Raw genomic sequence first — 15981 nt, forward strand, 5'->3', positions numbered from 1 at the left:
GTGGTTTCCAGGCTCTAGGCCACCATGTCAAGAAATTATCTTCCACAGTGCAATTTTTTAGTTCCTGTCATCGTTTGCCACATCAGCAAAATGCAATAAATAGAGGGGTAATAAATACACATAGACACTATAATGGTGTTTTCGTTGAGAGTGCCCCTCGGGCAGTCCCAATACAAGGTGTGTTAAGTGATGTTTTAGAAAAGAGATATGTCAATGTAGACATCACCTCCCCAATGCATAATTTGTTAAGTAGTGTCTACAAAGGTAAGCGCTAAGATTTATCGTGATCACTCCCGTAGCGGATCCGAAGGAGATCTCCTTCGCCTCGTTTGCACTGAAGACACCCGGGTGCAAATAGCACATAGAATGCATAGGGCATTCCCTTAAACATGCTCCAAACCACCAAAATACCTCTATTAATTGCGTAAGATACTACCACAACACACATTGGGAGTGCCCTGTTTTGTAGAATTTGAGTGACATGGCAATAAATAGAAGAATGGTAATGGCATTTTATCTGAACAGGCACATTTGCAATGACATGGAACAAATTAACCATAGAAAAATATGGTGGCCAACCTGCCACTAATATGGTAAATATTAGTGGCCTTCTATACCAGTTGGCACAGCCATAACACTTCCAACACCTAGGTTCAATAATAATAACAGACATAACTGTGCTTAAAGAAAATGAAAATTCATTGCATAATGACTGTAGACCAATGCAACACCTAAAGAAAATGGAAATTCATTGCATAATGGACGACTTAGACCACTACAGCAGCATAAGAAAGATCAGAGATAGTTTGTCCTAGAGAAATTCATCAAAGGAGAACAACTGATATATTTGGTCTCAGCATGCATTTAATCGATAAAAGTTTCAAGTAGTCTTCAAAACAGCAATCCCCCTGGCAAGAAACCATAAAGTTTCAAGTAGTCTTCATCACAGCAATCCCCCTGGCAAGAAACCATAATCATACATGTGAGTCAACTGTAGCATGAGACTCCATTTTGCAAAAAAAAAATCAAGACATATTTTTCCAGAACATACACCATACCATGTAGTTATCTTCGATTCCAGCGACATCATCATCACTATCAGAGGACATTTCACTTTCACTTTCACTTTCACTAATCTCCTGATTTTTATATGGTTCAAGCTCACCATACTTTTCCAACGCAAACTTTAAGGCAGATTGTCGAATCTTCATGGAGGTACTAATGGAATCACCAGAATTATGCTTCAAGTTCCTAATCAACCACTCAGCCTCCTTTCTGATACCCTGATGGAGCAAATTAAATTGATCAAACTCATGTAAAACAAACATCAGACAAGTGTACCAGAATGTGGTTGGGTATAGGCAGGCATGCACGCACCAGAAGGGCAGCAGCAATAGGACAAGACCACTTCCGGCGTGAAATAAAAAGTTTAGCGGCAGCAGTGCGGATGTTATTGCACAAGGTGAACTCATCATCGGAAAAGATACGGCGTCCATGCCTCAACCATTCAGATATCAACTCAGCTTCCATAGCAATACACTTGAAACCATCATTTTTTTCCGGGGCAAATAACCGATACAAGAAACTAGTGAGACTCTCTTTCAATCATTAACACAGAATCAATATGGTAATCAATCAGTCAAACTAAAATAAACAGCCAAGAGATTGAGATGTACCTCAGCAGCATCAATGCCAAATGGATGTTCTATTTCACCTTTTTCTTCAATCGCAGTACATAAATAGTTAGCAATGTAATCATCCACTATGCCAGCATTGGTATTAGAACAGGCATGTGAAGCAACCCACAAGGATCTCATGCTATCCTCCTTCTCCAAACACTTTCAAAGAAAGAAACCATCATTACTTATGCATATCATTCCCAATAAGTACTTCAATGATAAATGGTGTAATTTAAGTGAATCCTGTTGTGCATATAAAGCTGCGGAGCAATTACAAAAACCGCCTCGCGGGCGCTGCAGTTAGCGTCACAGCATTCAGCCCAATGAAAGAAGCAACAGGGCTGGACATAGGTTCAAATGCTTTAAAAAGGTGAAAATACCCAACGAATTGTTTCATAGAGAAGCCCCATTTGGATTGGAGGTGTCTGTACAGAGAGTATTCCGCATTGGAAGATTTGACTGTACCAGAATAGGGCTTTTCTCATGACAGTCTAATAATAATTATTTGTTTCCTATTTATTTGGCACAAAATGGATCACACGGTTGCATCCAGTGTCCGCAAAAGTACGTTAACAATAGTTATCATATTTGCTAGCACTTATAGTTGGTATGAATCATGTATTAGAGTCAGCAGTAAAGTTGTATTGGGCAAATCCAAGACTTACAATTTTAGCATAATTTCTTTAAAAGAATTACAAATTTCGAATAGTTTCGTGACCGTCGGAGATAAGCAATTTTGTACTGATTTTGTAGAGATAAGCAGAGAATTGAGTGGGTTACCACGGAGGCGGTATCAGCAAGGGATGCAACAGGAGCAGGACCTCTATGAGAGTTGTAAAACCAGTGAAGGTAGGCATCGTACTGCAGCAAGGCAGGTGGACTTGTGTTTTTCAAGTCACAAGGAAGTAGCCTGTCCATTTCCAGTAATTTGAATTCATCTGATTTCGCCATCGGGAAGCCACGAGAGGATATTTGAAGGGGCAAAAAAAAACAGTTAATGTGGTGAACGGTAGAGGGAAATTAAGCAAACCAAAGGAAAAGATGCTCAAATAACGAATCATTACCAGGGAACTTTAAAAGCCCCAGCGGCGGTCGAGAAGATGAACCTCTGTGCGTCGCCTCAAGTTTGGAGACTTGGGCAACTTGCCCTGGACCGCCCGAGGCACCTTGGATGGGATCGGCATCGGATCTGATCTCGCACCTGTCCGACATTGGCGCAGCTTCAACCCTGCTCGAGGAGATTAGGGTTTGACAAGTGCGGCGCGGGGTGGCACGGGAACGGCCACGCTTATGTTTACTGATGGAACTCCCCATGGGCGCAGAGCGCCGGATCTGGCGTCGCCTCTCCCCAAGTCGCAGTCGCACAGGACGGGGATGGGAGAGAATGAAGCGAGACAAGCGATGGAGACGGAGAGGGAGCGGAGGAAGGAGAGGACGACGACGGCGCGACGGCTTCTCCATGGTTTGGGGAGGGGACGAATGGAGGAGAGGTGAAGGCGAGAGGGGCGAGCGGAGAGGTTAACAACTCCCTGGATGGCCGAATAGGCAGGCAGTGCCGCCCCAGGCTTGCCATGTCGCAGCCCAGTAAGGAGATGGGCCGTTATGGCCCACAATAGTATAAAAAGTTCACTTTTTAATCAAAACAAAAAGAGTAACTGCTGGTCAATGTACCAACGCCTTCCTTGGAACAGAACAGGGGTACAAGACCGATTCTCAAACACTGAACAAATACAGGGCAGAATTGCAGATACAAGAATTGGTGAGTTTCGGAGGAAAAACAAAAAAAATGCCTTCCTTAGAACAGAACAAGGGTACAAGACCGAGCACAACACTGCCCCACACCAAGCAGACAGCAGGCTGCAGCGGTCGTGGGAGGGGCCCAATGTTCGTGGTAGAAATGGGCCTGAGAGAGCCCACCACCACGCTACTAGGGCACATTTGGGCTGTCGCGCTTTTAACAGCGCAGGCTCCCGCCCATGTCTCTCCTCCCAACCCTAAGACGTGGGCTGCGTCGCGCTTATTTGAGCCTGTTTCTAAAAGGGTAATCAAACGGTACGGTACTAATCGAGATAATGCCTTTAGGCTGTAGTTAGCCCAGCGGACGGTTGCCAGATGTGAGCGGGCAGTGTATTCGCCGGCGCCAGGCCCAAAATCTCCAGCTACGACGAACTGACGCAGGCACGCAGCGTCACTGCACCCGTCAGCTCGCTCACTCGATCCCCTCAATCATTCGCGCCCTCACTGCGATGGGCATGCATCCCGCGGCTGCTCAAGGGCCAGCAGGGCTGCTGCCTGCAGGAGGGAGAGCCGGTCGGCCGGCCGGCGTGGCCTTTACTGCCCTTGGGGTCGATCGATCGATTACGTCGTGCCCCTGCGCAATCTTGGCGTCTCGGCAGCCGCAGCCTTGCCTTTTCCGGTAGTGCCCGCCAGATCCCCAGCAGACATCGCGCTGCGCCCTTCCAAGTCTGATCTGGCGATGGATGGGCGATGGGCCAATGCTTGCTGCTCCAGTAAAGATTCCTGCCCGCGCCACCACACTGAGCGTCTGGCAGCTCAGCTCAGCTGCAGTGCTCCTTCAGTGCCTGTGTGGCTGTGCGCGCGCGCTTAGATTAACTGCCAGTCCATCCATGTTCAGCAGCATCACTGACCCCTCTGAGATTGATTAACTGGTTAACTAACTGTGATCAGAGTAGCAGACATATACTAAGCAGTAGTACACATATACTAAGACCGTCCACAGCGATAGGAGGAAATGGAGGAGTAAATTTACTGTTTGGCACTGTAGATGCACTGTTTGGCACTGTAGACAGAGAGGGCGTGGGAAACGAGACAAGAGCAAATTTGCTCTTGCTCTTGCCATTATGGACAGCCTAAGTAGTCTAGTCTAGGGTGGCAAGCATTCCATCCATCGGGAGCCTGAACTTTCTTGAACCTAGTAGCAGTGGCATTTCAGCTGCCAAGTTTGTCTATTCTGCAACTAGCTAGGTTCACTCCCCTCTGATTATTCTTAACTAGTCTATCAACGCGTGCTCCCGCACGGGCTAATTAGAATTAATATAAAAATAAGATCAATAATTATAATTATTTCTCACACCCCTTTTCATTTATTAAATATTCTAACACATACTCTAATATATATATATATATATATGGAATAGCTATTCCATACCCGAGCAAACCAGCGATGCAGGCACTTGCGCGCGCGCCAGCGCCACTCCCGGCCGGTTTTTCCTCGGGCGGCCCCAGCGCGGCCCGGTTTTCTTCCAGGCCGCACGCACGTCTGGCTGACCTTTGATTTCTACCCCCACGTGCTCACGTCACGTATGACGTATCGGTCAGAGGTTGAGGAGAGTCTGCACTGCGTTACCCGACGAAGCTGGCAATAGGCACGGTGAGGACCATTTTTCTTTGATGCAGAGATGTGTTTGAGCGGTGGTATACATACGGAAAACACTTCGTGCTCATCAATGTTCTAGCAAGCATTGACTGTTTTTTTTCCATACTAGCATTAACTGTAAATACAATAACTAGCTTTTCCCGTTTGAATACAAATGTTTTACACCAACATTAGCTTGGTCTCAGAAACTAGAAATTGGAAATGTAAATACAATAACTTAGCCGCAAATGGTTCATCTCATTCGTAAGTATATTTCCAATTTGAATACAACAGTTTTGCGCTAGCCTCAGTACTATCAGTACTAGTTAGAATAAGAGAGAGATACAGATAGACCTCCCTGCCCTGCCAAGACCATTTCGTTGCTCATAGACAAATCCATGTTAGGTTGATCTCCTACTAAATAAGCCCAACGGCCTTTTAGGCCCTTGATCCGCGCCCTGATCGGGGGCGTCCAACCCTTAATGGTTGGTGGGCCCCCGCTGTACAACGCGAGATTAAAAGGGGGTGAGGGGCCGGGCACACAGCACGAGGCTCGCCACGCCGCCAGCACCCTCACCCACATCCCTAAACCCTAGCCGATCTAGAGGGAGCGCTAGAGCAGCGGGAAGCCCCACCTTCATCGCTTTCACCGCCGCCAGCTCTGTCCCGTCGTCGCCGCCATCGACCACGACACCATCGCTCTGGCATCGACTTCACTGCACCAATCGTTGCCGCCTTTGAGAGGATCTCCATCAACGAACCTGTGATGGCCGGACCAAGCTCTTCTGCAAGCACTGAAGGGCCTCTATCTCGCTCCTCTCTCTCTTTTCTCTGTGTCATCGTTGTAGATCTAGGACTTTGTTGTATTCAGATCAAGAAAGAGAGAGAAATCCTACTCGATTCATGCACTGTGTGATCCTAGAAAGTAAACAATGGTATCAGTCGCCTACACACGTGTAGATCGAGATCGGGAAAGTTGGATTCGTCCGTGAATCGAAAGCAATCAAAGAAAAAAGAAATAATACGATGCAAATCGGAAAAAACAGAGCGAATCGATGGCAAATCGAACTCAAAAGTGAAACCCTAACCCTAACCCTAGAGATCAAAGGGCGCGGGACCTACCAGGTCCGCGCGCCACTGCCGTCGCCGGTGCGCGTGATGCGCTTGCGCCCCTGCTCGCCGGACTTCACGGCACAGAGGAGCCGCCGGCTCGCCGCTCCGGGACGCCGGGGTCGCGCGTGCGGGGCTCAAGAGCGTGGCTCCGTCCACGGCCGGCTCGACGGCGGCGCGCTCACCCTCTGGCAAGCGCGCGCGCCGGTGAGCAAACCGCGGCGGCGCCGTCCCGCCCGCTCCGCCCGTCCACCATGGCCAGTCGCTGCTGCGCAGTGGAGAGAGAGAAGGAGGGGGCGAATGAACTAGGGTTTGGGGACGACCGCGTCGTCGGTTTTGATCCGGCGAAGCGTGCGGACAACCGTCCGATCAAGATCGGCGGCCGAGAAAGCGCCTCGCCTCTTGGGCCGGAAGGCGGCCCATGCGGGCGGGGGAGGGGATGCCGCGGCGGGCCGATTCGGCGGCCTGGCCTTTGGCTATCGGGCCTCGGGCCCAAAGAGGAGGTGGCCGAGCAGGCCGCGGGCCGATTTTTTGCTTCTGGGCCGCCTGATCAGTGTTTCGTTTTATTGTTTTTTCTATTTTCCAGAAGCAATTTCAATAGTTTTTTGAATGGTTTTGATTATAGTTTGATCTCTATTCAATTTTGCACCAACGTGTTTATTGTTTAGATATAAAAGTTTATAGTTTTGCTTCTGGAAATAGAAATTCCTACATGTTTCCGCTGCTAAGTTTATATAGTTGCTTTTATACTTTAATTCGAACCAACGAGACAATTAAAGTTTAAGAGCATGGTTAAAAGGTTATTTTTGAGGATTATGATATTGTTAATTTTCTGACCAACGTTGTTAATTACAATACTGTAATTTCATAGTTCTTGTACATTTATTTCTATTTCTGCCCAACAGTGATATAGATTTAATTGCATAAACAGTTGTATGTTTTATTTTTGACAAACGTTGGAATTATTACATGCAATTGTTGTTATTATGTTCTCACTATTTTTTGAAATTTTCAGCGGGGATGAACTTGATAGGAATAATCAATCACATCCCAACTCTAAAAGGAGACAACTATGGCGAATGGATCAAGAAGGTTGATCTTGCTTTCGTCTGTGGAGAGGTGGATGAGATGATCACCACTCCAAAGCCCACTGAGCCACCGGCTCCAGTGAGAGGAGAATCTGATACTGATGCTGAGTGGCAGTAAAAGCAAAGGGACTATGCTCCTTTAAAGATGGCTTATGATCTCCAAAAGATAAAGTGGAATAATGCCAACAAGAAATGTGTGGCAATGATAAAGAACACAATTGATCCTAACATTCTGGGTTCAATTGGAGAGTGTGATTCAGCTGCAGAGTACATTGAAAAGATAAAGAACCAGTTTACTGGTTCTTCAAAGACATATGCCACACAGATCATAGAGCAGTTGGTCACAAAGAGGTACTATGGCAATGTCGGTACTATAAGAGATCATATCATGGGGATGTGCGCCTTGAACTCCAAGCTCAAAACAATGAACTTGAATCTCAAGGAAGAGTTTATGGTGCACCTGGTATTCGCCTCTCTGCCAAAAGAGTTTGCAACATTCGTTGTAAACTATAACTCACAGCCAGAGAAGTGGAATATGAAAAAGGCAATTGCCATGTGTGCGCAAGAGGAAGATAGACTCAAGAAACAGAATGGTGGGTCTGTCAATTTTGTGCATAATAACAAGAAAAGGCCTTTCCATGCTGCTTCTTCCTCTAAAGCCAAAGACAAAGCCCCTATGCCACAGAAGTATCAGCAACAGCGTCAGCAACAGCGCCCTCCAGCTCAAGATGAGTGCTTCCACTGCTATGACAAGGGGCATCGTAAAGCAGATTGTCCCGCCTACTTAAAGATGATAATGGCAAAGAATGGTGAGAATGTAATTTCATTTGTTAATGAATCCTTATATATACAGTTTTTTAAATCTACTTGGTGGATTGATTCTGGTGCAACTGTGCATGTTGCAAATTCTTTACAGGGATTCCTTTCGAAAAGGACTACGCAAAGAAGCGAAAGACACATTAAAGTCGCGAACGGAGTACAAGCAGATGTGGAAGCTGTTGGCGATGTCTCCCTCGAGCTAGTTAATGGTTTCATGCTTGTATTAAAAGATGTTTTATTTGTCCCTTCGCTTCAAAGAAACTTGATCAGTGTATCACGCTTAGACACAGATGGTTTTGGTTGTCATTTTGCAAATGGCAAATGTGAACTATGGTTTGATAATAATTGTATTGGTGATGCTTTCCTTTACAATGATCTTTATTTACTATCTATGCGTGATAAAGTGCATTCTGTATGTGATGTGAATGTGAATGAATCCTTGTCAGAGAAAGAATCAAAGAAAAGAAAGAGAACTCAAGATACTTCATCGAAATTATGACACTGTCGTTTAGGCCATATTTCGAGGGGAAGAATTGAAAGATTAGTGAAGAGTGAAATTCTTCCTCAGCTAGAGTTTTCTGATCTTGAACAATGCGTTGAATGCATTAAAGGAAAATTTGTAAAGCAAATTAAAAAGGGTGCCAAACAAAGTGCATGAACATTATAAATAATCCACACTGATATATGTGGCCAATTTTCTGTGAAAAGTGTGGATGGCTATGATTCGTTCATAACATTCACAGATGATTACTCCCGCTATGGTTACATTTATCCAATTAAAGAAAGATCTGAGGCATTGGATAAATTTAAAATATTCAAAGCTGAGGTTGAAAATCAGCTTGACAAAAAAATTAAAATAGTAAGATCAGACCGTGGAGGGGAGTACTACGGTCGATATACCCCTTATGGACAAGTTCCTGGACCTTTTGCGAGGTTTTTACAGGAAAACAGTATAGTTGCCCAATACTCTACACCTGGGGAGCCTCAGCAAAATGGAGTAGCTAAAAGGCGTAACCATACACTAATGGATATGGTGCGCAGTATGATAAGTTATTCCACATTGCCATTGAGTCTGTGGATAGAGGCGTTAAAAACCGCCATCCATATTCTCAACAGAGTGCCAAGCAAATCGGTGCCCAAAACGCCGTATGAGCTATGGACAGGAAAAGAACCCTCACTGACTCACCTACGGGTCTGGGGGAGCCCAGCTGAGGCTAAAGTGTTTAATCCAAATATTGGAAAACTGGATTCCAAAACTGTAAGCTGCTATTTTATAGGCTATCCTGAAAAGTCGAAAGGTTTTCGTTTCTACTGCCCAGACAGACATACAAAGTTTGTAGAAACGAGACATGCTGTCTTTCTAGAAAGTGAAATGATCAGGGGGAGCATGGTACCTAGAGAAATTGACCTTGAGGAGAAGCAGGTATATGTGCCTACTCCTATGATTCAAGAGCCATTTTTCTCACTACCTGTTGATGCTACACCAAAAGTTCCTGAAATAGTGACGTCAGTACCTTCTTCGGTTGTTGCTGCGCCAACTATTCCAGATATTTCGGTGTCAACACCTGTCACAACTCCACACATACCAATAGTGAGCGAAGGTTTGGAACCTGTTATTCAGGGACCGCCTGAACCTGCGGTTGGACATGAGGAGGAGGAGCTACAACCCCTTATGGAAAATGTGCCAGAAGTTGAGGCACAAAATGTGCCACAAGCAGTGGCACTTAGAAGGTCACAAAGAGAAAGAAAGTCGGCCATTTCTAGCAACTATGAAGTTTATAATACATAAGAGGTTCATATGGAGGGTGATCCCATTTCATATGAAGAAGCCATGAGAAGTGTTCACTCATCTAAATGGCTGGAAGCTATGAAGGATGAGATGAAATCAATGAGTTCCAATAGTGTTTGGGACTTAGAGGAAATTCCTAAAGGAGCCAAAACAGTAGGCTGTAAATGGGTCTACAAGATAAAACATGACTCCAAAGGGAATGTAGAAAGGTTCAAAGCACGACTCGTGGCAAAAGGCTTTACGCGATGAGAAGGGATAGACTATAACGAAACCTTTTCTCCGGTTTCATGTAAAGATTCCTTCAGGATTATAATGGCATTGGTGGCTCATTATGACTTAGAGTTACATCAGATGGATGTAAAGACGACATTTTTTAACGGGGATCTGTATGAAAATGTTTACATGACACAACCGAAAGGTTTTGTTGTGAAAGGAAAAGAACATATGGGATGTCACTTGAAGAAATCCATTTATGGATTAAAGCAAGCCTCTAGGCAGTGGTATTTAAAGTTTGATGAAACCATAAGAAAATTTGGATTTAAAGAAAATGAGGAGGACAATTGCATTTATGCAAAGTTCAGAAATGGAAAATTTATTTTTTTGATTCTATATGTAGATGACATTCTACTTGCTAGTAGCGATGTTGGTCTGCTACTGGAGACAAAGAAATTCTTGTCCTCAAATTTTGATATGAAAGATCTCGGTGAAGCTTCATTTGTTTTGGGAATTGAAATTCACCGAGATAGAACAAAGGGGGTATTAGGACTATCACAAAAGGCATACTTAGAAAAGATTCTAAAGAGATACAGTATGCATATGTGCAAGCCTTCACCTGCTCCAATAGTCAAGGGCGATAGATTTGGGAAATTTCAATGTCCTAGGAACCAGTATGAGATCGATCAAATGAAAGCGGTTCCATATGCTTCAGCCGTCGGAAGCCTACAGTATGCTCAAGTTTGTAGACGCCCTGACTTAGCATTTGTTACCGGGATACTTGGCAGATATCAAAATAATCCAGGACAGGCACACTGGATCATGGTAATGAAAGCTTTACGTTATGTGCAAGGCACAAAAGGCCTCATGCTAACATACAGAAAATCTGACTCCCTAGAGATAGAAGGGTACTCAGATGCGGATTTTGCGGGGGACATCGATGACCGAAAGTCCATGTCCGGTTATGTGTTCACACTCGCAGGGGGAGCTATATCGTGGAAAAGCTCCAAACAAAGTGTCACTGCATCATCGATGATGTATGCTGAATTTGTGGCATGTTATGAGGCCTCGGGCAGGTAGAATGGTTAAAGAAATTTATACCCGGCTTAAGAGTGGTAGACAGTATTCAAAGACCACTCATAATGTACTGCGATAATGAACCAGCAGTGTTTTATGCTCACAATAATAAGTCAAGTGGTGCTGCCAAACATATTGACATAAAGTTTTATGTTGTGAAGGAGAAAATCCAGAATCACTCTATTGCACTCGAGCATATAAGTACAAAGAAAATGCTTGTGGATCCGCTCACTAAAGGCTTACCACCCAATGTGTTCATGGAACACATAGCCGGCATGGGTTTAAGGGAAAGCCTGTGATTTCTGGAGAATAAAAAGGGCCCAAAAGATAAAGAATTTGTTTCAAAACAGTGATGTGTGTGGTAGCTGTTGAGTCTATCGGTCTTGGACCGTGATGATAAAGCATGCTCTATTCATTAATCTGTGATGGAACAACTAAAGGAAAAGTTTCAGGTTAAAGTATAAAGTTAAAGTACAAAGTGAGACCAAGGGGAGAATGTTAGGTTGATCTCCTACTAAATAAGCCCAACGGCCTTTTAGGCCCTTGATCCGCGCCCTGATCGGGGGCGTCCAACCCTTAATGGTTGGTGGGCCCCGCTGTACAACGCGAGATTAAAAGGGGGTGAGGGGCCGGGCACACAGCACGAGGTTCGCCGCGCCGCAAGCACCCTCACCCACATCCCTAAACCCTAGCCAATTTAGAGGGAGCGCTGGAGCAGCGGGAAGCCCCACCTTCATCGCTTTCACCGCCGCCAGCTCTGTCCCGTCGTCGCCGCCATCGACCACGACGCCATCGCTTCGGCATCGACTTCACTGCACCAATCGTCACCGCCTTTGAGCGGATCTCCATCAACGAACCCGTGATGGCCGGACCAAGCTCTTCTGCAGGCACTTAAGGTCCTCTATCTCGCTCCTCTCTCTCTTTTCTCTGTGTCATCGTTGTAGATCTAGGACTTTGTTGTATTCAGATAAAAAAAGAGAGAGAAATCCTACTCGATTCGTGCACTGTGTGATCCTAGAAAGTAAACAATCCAGGCTAGCTACGAACATCAAGCTTAGTCCTCGTTTTGCTGATCTGCGTCATCGTCAAGCAATCAACCTGCTTCCTATGGCCTTCAACTATAGCTGATACGACATCTGAAATGCAGCAAAAACTGTACAAAAAGAGAACTTATGCTTGATCTGAAATGCAGCACAAAGATCACCTCAGTGGGGTGCATTGCTATGTTGTGATTCCTAACTAGTATATGTTGACTCAAGAGGAAAAAGTTATATTTGCACCAATGAGTGTTTCCAATATTTAAGAAAGAACACTGATAGCATGAGCTAATGGCAAACTAAAAATACATTAGCATGCAGTATAGCTCTGGGAAATAAGTAGCATTAATATGCATATAAATCGGGGCTGGATTTATTATGAAATTAAGCAAATGATGTGACACAATCACCTCTGCCTCAGGTTTTGCCAGAAAAATGAGCACTGCAAAGTTCAGGAATAATTTCCAAATGTTAAAGAGCTCAAAAATAAATAATCTGCAATGTTTGTACCGCAAGAATTTGTACTAAGACAACCATATACTATAACAATCATAAATCTCAAATCTGAAATATCAACACCTACATATACAAATAAAGTGGTACCATAATATGCCAAAAGTCTAATAGGTGCAATCTAAGAAGATATATTTTCAGGATTTCATAAAACTAACCACAGGTAGTTTGATAGATATATTAGACTATTACTACTACATTTTGCCTAAAGTCTAATAGGTGCAATCTAATAAGTGATACTGAAAGGATTTCGATAAACTAATCAAAGATAGTTCAGTAAGAAAACCATGGAATCGACACTCTGATCTAGCCTTTACTGCATAACTTGAACTTGTAATTAAAAAATATAAATATAAATATCAAGAAGGCTGCCGTACCCATCTAATGCACGAGTGAAAATAAAATTATTAGCAGGATCACAGTTGGAAATGAAAACGAACGAGCACCTGATGTTTCACAAGAAGATGTGGTCCAAGGCTCCTGGCGTTCAGCACCTGGACCGAAGGTGCTCTGCAGGGCCTGTTCAGGTTGAAGCCAGCAAAGATTGGGTTCCTCATGGCACGTTGTTGAAAGTATGCTCGTTGCCACAGCTCGTTAATTGGTAATTGGCATCGGCACCAGGGTCGATCCAGTCGACCCAGCAGTGAAACCATGCCACCACATAAGGGCGTAAAACAGCAGATATTGAAAAATAAATCCCAACCAATAATTGAGAGATTTGCCTTCAGTGAATGATAATCACAGCCAATCCATCTCTACAAGAATCTTTGATCTGCACACAAGAGGAATATTAGAATGGGAAATAGGCTCGCCACTCGCAGAGCATCCACTGGAGAGGCTGTACCTGTATCTCACGAGGCTGTCCCTGGCGGTAGTCATTAATGGGTCAAGAGATTGCTTGAACAGGTTAGTGATGCAGTTTGGATGCAGAATCTATCATTAATGCATCAACACCATGATTTTTTTAATTTGAAATCTTAGTATAGGTTGACAACAGCTACTGGCGAGCTCAGACGCCGATGGCAGGCCTCACAATTCGTGAAACAAGAAGTCCATCATGTATATCACTAATACACCACATAGTATGCTGCAAAGAAGCAAATCATACTCCTATCATGTCCTAATAGAAGAACTCCCATCTCTACTAATGTCTGTACATATCTGTCAGCAGTTAGATGTGGAAAAAGAAACTTGAGGTCCGTCTCTGTAAGCTTTGACATGGCATCCGGATATTAACCTAAGGTTATGTGGCAGACAGAGGACAGGGCAGCATCAGCATTCACAGAACAGTGGTATTCAAATAAAAATTAGTACACATTACTGAAAAGAGGTCTAGCTACTACCCTTCAAACACCTGACCCCTTTCAGCTGGACACACATGAAGATGCCGCACTGCCAAATCATCATAAAATAGTTGAACTGTCAACAAACAAGGACGCATTAAGACAAACAAACTATTGATGCTTACCCTCTCCAAGGTAAACTGGATCAAATCCAAGAATGATGTAAACTGACTGAAGAGCTATATATGAACAACCGAGCTGTGTCATGTTAAGAACTGCATATGATCAAGTCAGCTCCTTCATTCAGTGAACTTCCATTTGCATAGAGATGTAGCTACACTTAAGGTTATATATAAAATAAAAAATCTAGCCTACTCCCCGATTACTAATTTGAAAGATTTTGGCTTTAGTTGAAAGATTGCAAGCACCTTTATTTATCAACTCTGATATATTCTCTATCGGTAATGCAAACAAGAATTAAAGCCATAAGATCAGTGCGTTGATAAGGCATGAAGAGTCCAAATTTAATAAAGGTATTAATCTGTAGTTATGTTCTGTTGCCATAAAGCAGAAATACATATGTGGTGATTAGAAGCATTAAGTCACGTTCAAAATACTTTCTAGTAGGATACAATTGACGAGTAATTCATAGAATTTCTGGTGCAGAGCAAATAGCCCGGAATGTTCGGAGTAAAAACCGAACAAAATTCATAAGGCACACGAACAAATTGAAATACAGTAAAAGTGTCATTACATCAGATTATCAGTAGTTCAGTAGCAAAAGCACATTGAAAACATGTTTTGTTTCATCCCAATGAACTCTAGAACTTGGACAATTTGTGAAGTGGAGAATGGTGTTAGTCTTTAAAACTGGTATAGAAAACTTGAAGCCTTGTGCTGCTAAAATATAAGATTGACAAAATTAAAGGAGTGTCCCTCTGCATCACCTTATTAGACAAAGCACAAAGTACATATGCGATCAAGTGATTAGTACCTAATCAGCATGTCTCCACACGTACCTCCTTATCATGAGGATAGTTCAATTGCTTTCTTAATTTACTTCAGTGACATCCTTAGTATTCAGACTGATTTTTTCCCAAATGATTCAATCTATCGATATGGTTTATTTCTTCAAAAAATACTGCAATCTCTAACTTTCTGAATTCTGAGTAATTGAAAATTTACTAAATCATCTATCCATAGCCTGCAAATGCATAAAGTTTGCTTCCATTAGGGCCCTCCTCCTCTCCCGCCAAAATCCTAGATCAGGATTAGCATATCTAGATGAACAGGGTATTTGGAAGAATGGGAAGGGACGTTGCAAGGAGGAGTTGGAGGAGGGAGGGCTAGAAGAGTTTGTACCTGGATTTGCCACCGACGCTGGAGGAGGTCGCGAGGAGCACGAGCAGCGTCGAGCTGCACAGGAGGACGAAGCCCCGTCGGGAGGAAGGAGAGGGTGAGGTGCCGGGAGGAGGGAGTCCCGTCGGGAGGAGGGTGCGGCATCGAGCGCGCCGGGAGGATGAGCGCGGCGTCGCGTGCCGCGGGAGGGTGGTGCGGCGCAGTGATTCGTCGGGGTGAGGGAGCGGCGACGGCAAGGTGGTGCGGGCGTGGGCGGTTTTGGGGTGCTAAACCCGTCGTGGGAGTAGGTGGGTGGGTGGGGGTGAGCGGCGCGCGACGCAGACCGGGGCGAGGCCGGGCGGGCAAAACCGGGTGCGTGGGGTGGTCCGGTCGCACGTTGGGTGGATGGCTCGGGTATGAAATATATTTCATACCCAGGGTACCCTATAGACCTATATTATATATATATATATATATATATATATATATTCATTATTTAGTTACAATAGATTTCATTTTGTGCATCTCCATATGTATTCAATATATGTTTAGTTGAACCTTTTGTTTGTGAACTGGTATTCTTATCTCTTCCGTCATACATGAATATATGGTGATATATATCGTTGGTAGTATTTTTATATCAATAATAATATAAATAA

The 15981-nt window shown here is 44.1% G+C and overlaps 1 protein-coding gene and 1 long non-coding RNA gene across 2 annotated transcripts; both read right to left on the bottom strand.

The window, feature by feature from the left end:
* Positions 1-568: 568 nt before the first annotated feature.
* LOC120655042 lies at positions 569-3188 on the bottom strand. The gene is made up of 6 exons (XM_039932767.1): positions 2744-3188; positions 2460-2617; positions 1677-1838; positions 1378-1539; positions 1059-1283; positions 569-957 (listed from the first exon to the last, which is right to left on the bottom strand). Exons 1-6 carry the CDS (start codon positions 3138-3140, stop codon positions 892-894), a joined length of 1170 nt encoding a protein of 389 aa, XP_039788701.1. The 5' UTR covers positions 3141-3188; the 3' UTR covers positions 569-891.
* A 9011-nt stretch (positions 3189-12199) lies between these two features.
* On the bottom strand, positions 12200-15588 carry LOC120655043. Its single transcript, XR_005667284.1, has 3 exons — positions 15347-15588; positions 13546-14120; positions 12200-13473 (listed from the first exon to the last, which is right to left on the bottom strand). It is a non-coding gene; the product is annotated as an uncharacterized LOC120655043 (long non-coding RNA).
* Between the last annotated feature and the right edge of the window lie 393 nt (positions 15589-15981).

Source organism: Panicum virgatum, chromosome 1N (genome assembly GCF_016808335.1).
Source record: "Panicum virgatum strain AP13 chromosome 1N, P.virgatum_v5, whole genome shotgun sequence".
Lineage (NCBI taxonomy): Eukaryota > Viridiplantae > Streptophyta > Magnoliopsida > Poales > Poaceae > Panicum > Panicum virgatum.